We start from the raw sequence: 13097 nt of genomic DNA on the forward strand, positions 1-13097 counted from the left end.
GGGAAGGGTACAAGAAGAGGGGCATTCTGGTCTCCAGGCGTCATGGAATTGGCACTGAAATTTCCTACTGCAGCCAATCCTGACATCCAGTGCGATGCAAGAGCGGCGTGTGGGACGCAGGACGTCTGCTGCACAGTCCTTAGCAGAGGGGCATGGTCTGAACCAGTGGACAGGAAGAGAGATCGGACCAGTCCGTCACTGAAACGCTCATCAGACCCATTGTAAGTATTTTTCATACCGCACAAACATTGTGTGAAAACAGCAATCGTGGGCCATGCAGCGGCTGTGCAGACAAAACACATTGGCGCGGTTGCACCTGCCTGTTTAGCGCCATCTTCAGTTAAGTTTGGTTATGGTTTGGGCTTCAGTGACGGGCTTCCTAGAAGGGTTATTCCCATCTCAGACTTTTATGGCATTAATGGAAGGGAGGCCAACAAAGCATCGGGTAAAAGCTGAAGGGGATCCCTGATCACAAGCTCCCGCTACACCAGCCGCCCCAGCGTGATCGCCCCGTACATGTATCCATAAGGGTCATGGCTCAGTGAATGGAGGCACAGCGGACAGGGGATCGTCACAGATGAATGACTGCCTATATAAGCTCAGCGATGCGGCCGCAGACCAGTAATGGGTTTATGGTCTGCATGAAAGATCCAATCAGCCATGTATTGGGGATCATACTTTCCCTGCCTGCGTTCATACAACACGATTAGAGCCATTTGCATCAGGGTCATACTGTGTAAAAGGGCCTTTACCATAGGAGCGGGCTGGGCTGGCATCAGCACACAGCAAACCCAGGCAGGCGTCAGGGCTCACCGAATCTGGGAGGGCCACTCGGGTGGGATTCATCCATCCTCATTCTTTGAAATGTTATTTTATTTATGGGGGGGGGGGGGGGGGGGTACTTGCTAATTTCTCCGGAAGCACAGTTGGATCTTATTAGTTACTCTGGGGACACATTGGGGCCTATAAATGACTAATGGGCAGAGCAAAGCCTTTAAAATTGGTAACAGGGCAGTATGGGCCTATAAATTACTCAGGGGGCCGACTTTTGTCACCCACGGACCCATGTAAACCTGGAGCCGGCCCTGGGTGCAGGTCCCAGACGGAGGACCCACACATATCAAACATTTATGGCAGATTGTGTTGCGGTACGGGTTGTCGGCTCGTTGGGCGCTTGGTGCGGTTTCAGGTCTGGAGGCTGTTGGAGTTGTGGTTCCGGTCGCCCAAGAGGGCACTAAGGGCTCATTCAGGTAAGTGTAGTTCTTGTCTGCACGCGGATCCATTACAGTCAGCGGCGCTATTAAGACATGCCCGTTTTTCTTGCGTGTGTTCTGTATTCACGGATCATTACTGAGTGATGGTAGAAAATAATTGGGCCTCCTAACTCTGTGCACAAAAAGATTTGCGTGGTAAATGGAAGTAAAAATACGGAGACACGGAACACGTACAGAGGAGACACGGAACACGTACAGAGGAGACACGGAACACGTACAGAGGAGACACGGCGCACGTACAGAGGAGACACGGCGCACGTACAGAGGAGACACGGCGCACGTACAGAGGAGACACGGCGCACGTACAGAGGAGACACGGCGCACGTACAGAGGAGACACGGCGCACGTACAGAGGAGACACGGCGCACGTACAGAGGAGACACGGCGCACGTACAGAGGAGACACGGCGCACGTACAGAGGAGACACGGAACACGTACAGAGGAGACACGGCGCACGTACAGAGGAGACACGGCGCACGTACAGAGGAGACACGGAGCACGTACAGAGGAGACACGGAACACGTACAGAGGAGACACGGAACACGTACAGAGGAGACACGGAACACGTACAGAGGAGACACGGAACACGTACAAAGGAGACATGGAACACGTACAGAGGAGACATGGAACACGTACAGAGGAGACCCGGCGCAGGATCAGACGCACTCCTCTGTATAGAGGCAAACACTGTACACAGGCGGCGCAGAGCATCAGCAGCACAACCACCGCGAATCGCTGCACAAGCGGATGGAGTTCCTGCGATGCGGCTGCAACTGTCTGGATGGACGGACCACAAGCGTAAATACGGTAAGCCGGTCTTACCCCAGGGAGGAACGTGAAGAAGTTGTACTTCTGGTTGTTGATGACGTTTCGCGGATACCGCTGTTCTCTTTTTTCCGGGTGTCCGAGCCAGACCGTTCGCGGCCTTAATTCCCGGCGGCCGCAACACCCCAAACAATCGCAGCACCTTGAAGAAAAAAAAAGACAGAAAGATACTGAGTGTTGTAGTAATACGAGGCATCGCAGGACGCGCCGGCGGAGCGGCTCACAGGTCAAGTCCCTTCAGTCACAGCCAATTATAGAGAAGATGCAATTACTAAAAAGCACATTTAGCGCCAATTACAGAGAACGGGATCTACAAGACCAGCTTTGTCTGGGCCGGGTGCCCACACCCCTGCGGCGGGCGGGCAGAGGTGCCGGTTTTGCAGCATTTTTGTTACGGCAGTAATTTACTGTATGTAATTCCCCCTCCCCCGCCCCGCGGCCAAAGTACTTTTGTAAGTATTCCTTTTTCATCGCAGCTTCCGTAAACCTCGTATTGTCACCTAATGGAAGGGTAATGTCTGCCAATGCGTTTGGGGGGATGAGAGGATCCGCGAGGGAAGCGTTAGAGGTTACTTGCGCTTCGCTGGTTTATGTAGGAGACCCTGCGGTGCCCCGGGAGCGCGGTGCGTTTGGTGGCCTCTTTATGGTTTACATGGCTAGTCGCCGTAATGGCGGGGCACGCTGGTTTTGTTTAGAAAGATGGCAGGGAATGGCCTACCCCACAGGATGTGGCATGCAAGGTTGTTGCCACCGAGTGAAGTGCGGCATCAAGTGCCAGAGGTCTGTGAAAAGGTTGGGTGCAGATGAGAGAGCCTGGAGCCCGAGAGACATCAAGGGCAGCCGTGGGCTATGAGACAGCCGTGAGCCTCCTGACTGCGACAACAGCGTGCGTGCCCCTCAGTGACATAGTTGCATTGCTGAGAGGCTGGCAGCCTTGCCACCATAGAGACTACGAGCGTGCCCCCGGAGCCGTGCCCGCTGAGTGCCTAAAGAGACTGTAACTTCATTCCACGGAAGACCAAAAGAGACTGCGTTGCCAATTCTGCTGTCAAGTACAAACAGTTCCTATTTCATGTGGCGTCTCTCCACCTACCTGCTTACGGGCTCCCGGAGGAGCGCGGGACGCTACATCCGCGTACATTTCATCCCATAAAATCACATTGTTGCAGAACGTATCTTATCTAAAAGGTCTAAAAGTCACCGCATTATTATATTACACCCAGGACGGCATTGTACATATACCCGAGACACGAGGAGCCTCTGCCGCTCGCACTGCAGTACCTTTGTACTGCACTTTATTAGGCAATGGTCATACTGTGGAGTCTCCCTCCGTTTAACATATAGGCCCTGAAAAACCTCACAACGTCCGAGAAATGAAGGCTGCGCCGGACGCCGCTTATCGCTCCATCACTCACATTTAGGGACATTTACTAAGAGGTTCAGGACAGAATATTGGCAAAGAAAGTCACAAACTTTTTCTCAAGACCCAAAGGTTTCACATTTTATGCCCTCAGCGTTGGTTTTACCACTTATGTGAAAGTTGTCAGAGGGCGATGTGGCCCCCCCGGACTGGCGGATTATACTAGAAACTCACGGACTGTTCTGTGTCGGCGCATGGAGGAGCGGGGAGTCGCCTAATATTGATGTGTGCGATGGCAGAAACTATACCAAGCCGGGCGCTGGAAATGCAGGTATTAGTAAACGGCAGGCTATAATGGCTTCCATTTAATGGCTTCGTCTAGAGAAGCCCGTGACGAATCCGTGTGACATAAGCCGTGCGCTCCGAGCTCTTCCATCAGGGGGGTCTGTCATAAAAAGCTATTATAGTCAACGCGGTCGGTGGGAGGCGCCGCTGGTCTCCGTCACATTTTCATTTTACTGCTCCTACGACAGATCATTCTGCATTACCCCGGTCAGATGAAAGCCAAAAGGACCTTCTTGAGTCCTCGTCCCAACTGCATGTAAGCCGGCCTCAGCGACCGGCCAGGGAGACCGAGGCCGGCTGCTAATTACCCGGGCTTCATGAAGTCATATATTGGGTCTAGCAGCGTGAGATGGCGCCACATGGCGATGCCTTAACAGATCCTTGCAACAACCGGCAGTAATATGCAACCACAGCATGTGGCAGCAGCACTCGTCTAACAGCCCCCAGTAATCCTGCGCCTCAGGCGTCGCTCATCGGGGCTCGCGCTCGTTGGCTACAGTTCGCCATGTGACAAAGAAGATGCCGCTATGACGGCTACATCTGTGCTAGCATCCATGTCGTCATGCTGCCCTGTGCAGGAATCCCCCACCGAAGGCCCTCGTTAGCATTAGTCGCCGCACCCCCGTCTAATAAGCACATCCATGACGGTCTCCGTTGTTCGGTATTTCCATTATAGCCGCGGCGGCCGCAGTTTCCATAACTCTTGAGGAACTTGCATTACGGCCATTGTAGGTGATCAGTAACGGCAAACAACGCCAGGGAGTCCGTCTGGTCACACAGACAGGAGTGGCTTGTGTATCGGGAGCGGATGCGCCAAACATACAGGAACGACTCCTTACACGTCTGTTCGGCAGCATCTGATGGAGCGCGCCATGAAAACGCCGGCTTCCGCTTTGCGTCTCATAATTACAAAACGGATTACGGACAAGTGGACAAAAAGGTAGAAGTCAAAACAATCAGCGGGGTGAACGTCTCCTCACATACCGGGAAACGGCGCGCCCGGTGATTATTCCCCATGTTGCCACAGATGGCGGCACTTTTACGATAATCTGCAGGTGTCGGGGTGGTTGGCAACTATCATTGATCTGTCATCTGATAATCCAGACAGTCTGATAATCTGGACCCCGTTGTGCGCGATATAGGAGCGATGAGCAGAGAGTGATGCAGCATATGGATACACACCAGGGCGGCAACATTGTATCTAGCAGACATTCCCAACGGTTCCCGTTGGGCTCCAGCGGTGGCAGGAGGGCGCAGCGCCGCGCCTGGTGAACGCGTCCCGGGATGTTGACTCAGTGAGCTGGCAGCCCGGCCGGACAGGAGACGTCATTCAGCAGCTTCGCACCTTCAGAAAACAGCGAGAACGTTTGTTCTGAGATCAACCGGCCCCGCAGATCGGAGCGTCCAGATTTACTCTCTGGTCAACTTGTTAAAACTACTCCGCCTGGAAAGTGGTGGAGGTTAACCCTTTCAATGCGGGAAAGTTCTCATGTTTAAGGCCGCCTGCGCACGAACGGATTTGCATTGTGGAATCCGCGGTCGGTGTCCATAGCATGCTTTGGGAAAAGAATGCTTCTTCCCCGCAATATCAAATTGCAAGTTTTGAGAGTGGTGGAAAAAAAAAATCCCACCATGCTCCATTTTCGTGCGGATTCCACACCGTCGGCTTCCATTGAAGTCAATGGAAGCCATCCGCCCCTCGGCCCTTCTGCAATTCACACTGCGAAAAGGTCGTGAATACTGTGCCATCGCGACAAAGAATTTGAAAAAAGAATTCCGTACTGCGCATGTCGGGCGGCAAACCATCCGGACCATCTGGAGTACAGAAAATACAGGTACACGCGAATGCCGGCCGGGCACAGGGTCGGATTCCGTTGCAGGCTCCCGCATGCAGAATCCGACCCGTTCATGTGCAGGCGGCTTATAGAGTCTACTTGGATAGGATGTAGAGTGTTAAAGGAATTGGCCAGCATTAGTCCTCAGGATGGGCCATCAATGGTAGATTGGTGGGGTTTGCTGCCGGGCCCCCTGCAGATCGGCCGTTCACTGGGCCAGTGCGCTTGTAAGTCGAGCCGAGTTCTACAGGAAGCAGACAGATCCGTTTTCTCCACAGTGGCCATACTTGTTATTACAGGCAAAGTACTCTGGGCTCTGTCTCCTATTCTACCTGCACATGGGGGTCCACCACAAGCCTTCCCATAGTATGTGACAACCAGCACCCAGCCTATAAGCTTACTGCAGTGTACCTTAATTGTGGGGGGGGCTGGAGGGCTTTATATACAGGATAGAAGACTGCAGCATCTGTATAAGATCTCTCCTCGTCTGCTTTAAAGGATTTATAGGAAAGCGCGGCGATTGCTCCAACCTGTCGGACTGTAATAGTCCTTGTTCGCAGGACCACTCACCACCAAGGACCATTGCAGTCTGGAACATGAGCTTTCCTTGAACCATTGATGGACATCTTCAAATATGCAACAATAAAGAATCTCTTTTATACGGATGTGACAATCCGTTTTTCTTCTATTTTGATAACAGCCCCTCCCCAGCCCAGCTATATATTTACGTTCTCCGTGTGCCGTCAACCTCTACAGATGCGGCGGCCGGAGGCTGCCTTCTACAGCAGAAACTTCACTGTGGATTTTGGTGCAGATCCACATCAAACCGGCATGCAAGGCTCCCGACACACGGGCGAGCGCCATATTGGGACGTTAAACTGAGCCCGATCTTACGCTTGTCCACATGCGATTTATCCGCCATGCGAGGCGATTTTCAGGCAAAAACACATCGCATCTGTGAAGGTCTGATCATCTCTCCTGAATTTCACACTCGATAGAGGATCGGAAGCATTTCAGTGGGAAACCGCGAGCTTATGGGCCGCGTGAAAGCGACTTAAAGAGGTTCGGTCAGTAAAATAAAAAGACAAGAATGATTCTTACCGTTAATTCCTTTTCCATGAGTCCATCATGACCGCACACATGGAGGTCGCTCCGGCTGCGATCCTTGGGACAGGAAGAAGGAGTTCTTTAAAAGCCACCTCCCACCACTGGACTCCGGTGACTTCCAAATCATCACAACGGATACGAGGTCCAACAGTTTTATTATTAGCACTGGAAGACATTAATTGTATGTACAGACATTATATACATCAATCAAGGGTGGGAAAGCATGTGCTGTCATGATGGACTCATGGAAAAGGAATTAACGGTAAGAATAATTCTGGTCTTTTCATAGCGTCCATCATGACAGCACACATGGAGGTATACCAAATCATAAGACCTTTCTTTAGGGGTGTGTGGGGGGGCTACTGCCTGGAGTACTTTCCGTCCAAAGGCCAACTCCGTGTTTGAGTGGAGATCTAGTCTATAATGTCTTGCGAACGTATTTATACCAGACCATGTTGCTGCCTTGCAGATCTGATCTATTGAGGCTCCCCTGCGTTCTGCCCAGGAGGTGGCGACAGCCCTGGTGGAGTGGGCCCTCGTCCCTTCTGGAGCTACCAAACCTCTGGTCTTGTAGGTCTCCTGGATCGCTAGCCTGATCCATCTAGCTATAGTGTCCTTTGAAGCTGGTCTGCCCCTATTGGCCCCTTGGCATTGTAAGAAGAACTTTTCTGATTTTCGGAAAGTTTGAGTAACCTCTAGGTAGGTTTTTACTACTCTTCGGACGTCTAGGTTATGAAGACGCTCTTCTTTCGCGTTATTAAAATATTGACAAAATGATGGCAGTGTTATTTCTTGATTTAGATGAAAAGGGGACACGACTTTTGGTAATAAGTCGGGGGGGGGGGGGGGGGGTGTTTGAATATTACCCGATCATCTAAGACCCTTAAGTAGGGTTCTCTACTGGATAAGGCTTGTAACTCGCCAATTCTTCTAGCCGATGTGATGGCGATCAGAAAGGCGACTTTCATGGATAGGTTTCTAACCGTGATCTGGTTAATGGTCTCGAATGGCGGGTCGCAGGAGGACCTCCAGGACTATATTAAGATCCCAGAGGGAGATGGCCCCCTCACGAAGAGTTTTGATCTGTCATCCCCCTTCAGGAACCTTTTTATCCATTTGTTTCTATGAGTTTGACATCAAACAAGGCGCTAAGAGCTGCTGTCTGAACCCGCTAAGACCTTTGTCTAGCCCTGCTTGCAAAAAATCTAGAATTTTAATAAAGTCCGGACAATCTAGATTCGGGCTCTCTGGTTTATACCATGTACAGAATACTTCCCAAATTCTGTAATAGATTTTTGAAGTAGTTAATTTCCGACTCTTGAATAAGTATTAATCACCTTGTCGGAAAGCCCGTTTCTTTAATCTCTGCCTCTCAGCAGCCAGGCCATCAGTTTTAGCCAGTGGTTTCTCCGGAACAAAACTGGGCCCTGGGATAGGAGATCCTCTCTGAGGGGTAGCGCTTTCGGAAATTGTATTGCCAACCAATTTAGCATTGGATACCATGGTCTTTTTGGCCATGCCGGGGCGATGAATATGATGGTGGTGTGACTGCCTGAGATTTTTTGCAGGCATCTGGCTATCAGCGATAAGACAGGGAACGCATAAGCCAGGGGCATTTCCCATTCCTGGGATAGTGCATCTAATGCCAGCGGCTGGTCTGCTTGATCTAGGGAGAAGTAGTCCCGGCATTTTGTATTTTTTTGTGATGCAAAAAGGTCCACTTGTGGTAGACCCCACTGGTCCGTAAGATGTCGGAATACTTCTGGGTTGAGGGACCAGTTTCCCGGATCCAGTCTTTTCCTGCTCAAGAAGTCCGCCACCTGATTTTGAGTCCCTTTTAGATGGACCGCCAAGAGGGATGCTGTGTTGACCTCTGCCCACGATAGGATTTTGCTCGCCATATACTGTAAGCGAGGATGCCCACTGGACTCCTTTCCTCAGGTTTGATGGTACCAGCCACCAATCTAGGGATTTTTTTACCCATAGTGGTAGTTTGAATTTCTCCTCCAAGGACTCCTGAGAGCGATCCCAGGTCGTTAACAATTTTTATTGTAGAGACCTGGAGTGAAACTGAGACCAGTGTACTGCCGGAAGGCAGGACGTCGTTAGGCCCAGGATGTGCATTGTCTCCCTTACTGACACCTCTTTTTTCTTTTTGAAATTCCGTATCTCTTTCAAAATATGGGAAACTTTTGATTCGGGTAGAAAGGACCGATTTTTATTTGAATCCAGAAGGATTCCCAGGAATATCTTTTTGGTTTCTGGGACGAGGCTAGATTTTTCGTAATTAAGGATCCAGCCTAGTTTTCTGAGTAGATGTAATGTCTCCTCTAACTGGACCCTCATGGTTTTAGCGTCGCTTGCTATCAGTAGAAGGTCGTCTAGATAAGGGACAATTTTGATATTGCGTTCCCGCAGGAACCTAACTGGTTCTATCATGATCTTTGTGAACACTCTAGGGGCTGAGGAGATACCAAACTGTAGGCAGATAAATTGAAAATGTCGTATAGTGTTATTCATATAGACTGAAAATCTTAAGAATTTTTGAGATGTCGCATGGATGGGGAAATACGCATCTTTTAGGTCTATAGTACACATAACGTTACCCTGACCTATTAATGGGACCGTTGAGCGTATAGTTTCCATTTTAAACGTATAATTATTTACATATGCATTCAACTTTTTGAGATTCAAAATAATTCTAAACTTACCGCTCGGCTTTGGAACTAAAAATAAACGGGAATAATAACCCTGGCCTTGTTCAGCCGCAGGGACAGGAATAACCGCTCCTATCCTAATTAAATTAAATACACCCTCCTGCAGTGGTGTTATGCAGAAATTGTCGGGGGGGGGGGGGGGGGGTTTCGAGTTTAGTCTGATTTTATAGCCTGAAGAGACCATCTCCAGAACCCAGGGGCTTTTTGAGATCTGCAGCCAGTTTTCTGAGTGCTGGAGAAGTCTGCCCCCCACCGTAACTCTTTTATCTTGGGTCAGATTTGGAGGGAAACCCCGAAGTTCTCCCTCTACCCGCTTTCGGGTAGGACCACCTACCCGACTTCCCTTTGCTTTTTCCCCTTGGAATATACTCTTTCCGAAAGGGAATGGTTTTCTTGGGTAGGTAGTCCATTGGGAAGCCTAGTTTTTTTATCTGCTGATTTCTCCTAGATTTTGTCCAGTGTTGGTCCGAAAAGGTATTCGCCCACCAGAGGGATCGTGCATAACCTGGACTTGGACGTTTGGTCTCCTGCCCATGATCTGAGCCATAAGGCCCGTCTGGCCGAATTTCCTAGACCTGCACTTCTTGCAGCAAATCTTACGGACTCCCCCGATGCGTCCGCTAAAAAGGCTGTTGCTTTTTTAATTAGGGGTAGGTATTTGAGAAGCTCCTCCCTAGGGGTTTTTAAGTGTAGGTGGGAATCCAACTGATCGAGCCACAGGTGTAGGGATCTTGCCACTGATGTGGCCGCTATGTTGGTCTCTATAACCGTAGAGGCTGATTCCCATACGCCTTTTAGAAACCCCTCCATTTTATGCTCCATTGGATCTTTCAATTGCAGTCCTCAAAGGGGAGCGCCGTCTTTTTTGTCAATTTTGCGACTGGCACGTCAACTTTTGGAATTACTCGCCATAGAGAGGCATCCTCCGCAGTAAAAGAGAGTCTCTCTCTGAAGTCTTTTTGGATGATGGAACCCCGTTTGGGTTTGTGCCATTCATCTAAGATCATGTTCCGCAGGTTTTCATTAACTGGGAAGCACTTCTTGTGGCGGGTTCTGAGGCCACCAAATATTTCATCCTGCGGAGTATCAGTGACCTTCATGGTGTTACGGACTGCGGAGATTAGTTCTTCTAGGTCCAGATTTGAGAAAAAATACTTTTTATTTCCTTCTGGCGTGGGGGTTGACACTTCCGATGAGTTGTCTGAAAACTCTCCCTCGGAATGTTCGGGTGACGAGATCCCATAAGTCCCGGAGCGGGCCCTTTTCCGGGACGGCCCCGGCTGGGCATCAAAGGTTTGCTCTTTTACTGCCTGTACCTCTTCACACACCATTTCCCGAATACCCTGTAATAGGTTATGTTGCTCGTCTAACTATTTTTGTAGCGCAGTCCGAGCATATGGGTCTCTTGGCGTTATCGTCCACTTTTTTTGCGCATAACGCACACCTTTTGATCCTCTTTTTCTCCTGTTTAGTTTTTAATGCTTCCTCCTATAAGGAGAAGTCATTACTAATACCAGGTGTGAAAACTTCATTACTCACAAAAAAAGATGTCCCCCATTTTTGTCCAAGTGGACTACTTACAGTTGGCACAATCTTATCCCCTTCAGCGCTATCCATGTTGCTCAGGCAGGAAGGGAGAGAAGCCTGGGACATGCAGAAGGATCTTTCCCATTTGAATTTGGCGCCTTTAAGCGCCCGCGCTGCGTCTGACATCATCCCATCTCACGTCATCGCGCGACGCGATCCCATACCCGGAAGCCGGCCGCCGCTAGACGCCGGGGAGCAGGAGCGCAGAGCAGTTGCACCTGCCGCTCCCTCCCCACAAAAGATGCCGACCTCCGGATGGAGCGTGGAAGCTTCCTCCCCTGGCCGGATACCCCGCGCCCCGGTAAGTAGCGCTTGCAGCCCCATCGCCTCCATCCTCAGCATGGAGAACTCCTCCTGTGTCCGTTTGGGACAGGAAGACACTGGAGTCAAGCGGTGGGAGGTGGCTTTTAAAGAACTCCTTCTTCCTGTCCCAAGGATCACAGGCGGAGCGACCTCCATGTGTGCGGTCATGATGGACGCGATGGAAAAATGTATTCTCCCTGCGTCCCTGTAGAGCGTAACTTGCAAAAAGAGAAGGGCGAAAAAAAATTAACTCACCGTTGTTGCTCTTCCCTCCGTTGTTTAGGTGCCACTTGTGGGGTCATCTTTTAGCGGCTCCTGCGCGCTCCCGCTGTCCTGGATGCGTCTAACCTCTGCCGTCCACGGACGGCATGGTTGGAGCAGGGGCGGAAGCTGAAAGTTTGCCAGCTTCTGCCCTGCGATCAGACAGCTGCCAGAGGGAAAGAAGAGGAGCAGCAGCCTCCCGGTGACCGCCCCGTACGGCACAGGTGAGGATGTTTTTTTTTTTCCGACAGAACCCCTTTAAGACGCAGATTTCCATTCTGCACTGGAAATCCACAACCTAAACCTCTGGCACACTGGCGCGAGCGTGATTCACGGCCCGATATGGCCCTCGCAATCCTTTTGAAAACCCTAGATGCGAGGCATTTTCACATGGAAACCGCCTCACATCCCTGCGGGGATTCCCATCATGTCCGCCGCGGCTGTCGTGGCCACAGCAGGGGGTCACTGCTGCCGCCGGCCCCATTGAACACAATGGACGATATCGCAAAAAGAAAGAAGATGCTGCGATTTTTTTTCATACAGCAACGCAGGAGTGAAAACATCACAAATGAGAATGAAGCCATTGAAATTAATTGGTTTCATAATGATGCGTTTGCACTCACTACCGCATCGCAAGGAAATCTGAGCCCTTCAATTAAGAAGATTGGCTTCTGCCTCATTGGGTTTTTTTCCTTCCTCTGGATCAACATGGGGGTGGTGGGGGGGGGGGGGGGGGGGGTTAAAGGCTGAACTGGATGGACATATGGCTTTTTTCGACCTTACTATATTACTAGGATGTCCCTTTTTGTTTTCTTTTTCGAACGCACGGAAAAAAAACGAAAGCAAAACGGATGAAAATCAAGCGGAAAACGCGAAAAATTAAGTATTGGAAGAAGCTTGTGTGACTGCACCCTGCCACTGCAGAAGAGACAACCGTGCGGAGAAGAGTCCTTGGAATCCAACCTACAACGTTGAGACTAACATACTACAGACTTCCCACTCCGTGTGAGCATCCTTGACTAGGCGGGTCTGGGAAATCTGACAACCCCTAGAAGAGTTATAGTTGTGGCCACAGTGGTTGTCGGTTGTCATTCCTGTTGGATTCCGGATGTGGGATCCTGCACCAAAATCCGACCCTGCGCCCGGCCAGTGACCCTGTGTACCTATAGTTTTCTTCTTTATCCTGTGTATGGTCCGGACGGCTCGCCATCAGACATGTGCAGTACATATTTTCCCGCGCCGTCGTTAGGCGACAATGCGGAATCCACCATCTTTCTGCAATGTTAATTGCGGAATAACCATGCGTCGGACGGCGTCCACTGAATCCACTCAAAAATAGAACATGCTGCGTTTTTTCCTCCTGCACCAAAAATTTCAGTTCCTACAGAAGCATCTCTAGGAACAGCATTACAGGCCGCATCTTCCGGTGGCTTCCGGGGCAGCAGTGTTGTCCTGCAGCGCTGCGGTCCTGGTTTTGCATCCA

General features: G+C 50.5%; 1 protein-coding gene across 1 annotated transcript in view; it reads right to left on the reverse strand.

Annotated features, from left to right (window-relative positions):
• The window catches only part of ATP9A (ATPase phospholipid transporting 9A (putative)), a 119559-nt gene that overhangs the window by 94264 nt on the left and 12198 nt on the right, over positions 1-13097 (reverse strand). The window contains exon 2 of the mRNA XM_066586949.1: positions 2097-2241. Within this exon, the coding sequence (XP_066443046.1) occupies positions 2097-2241 (145 nt within the window). The remainder of the gene's footprint in view (positions 1-2096; positions 2242-13097) is intronic.

This window comes from Eleutherodactylus coqui, chromosome 13 (genome assembly GCF_035609145.1).
Source record: "Eleutherodactylus coqui strain aEleCoq1 chromosome 13, aEleCoq1.hap1, whole genome shotgun sequence".
Taxonomy (NCBI): Eukaryota; Metazoa; Chordata; class Amphibia; order Anura; family Eleutherodactylidae; genus Eleutherodactylus; species Eleutherodactylus coqui.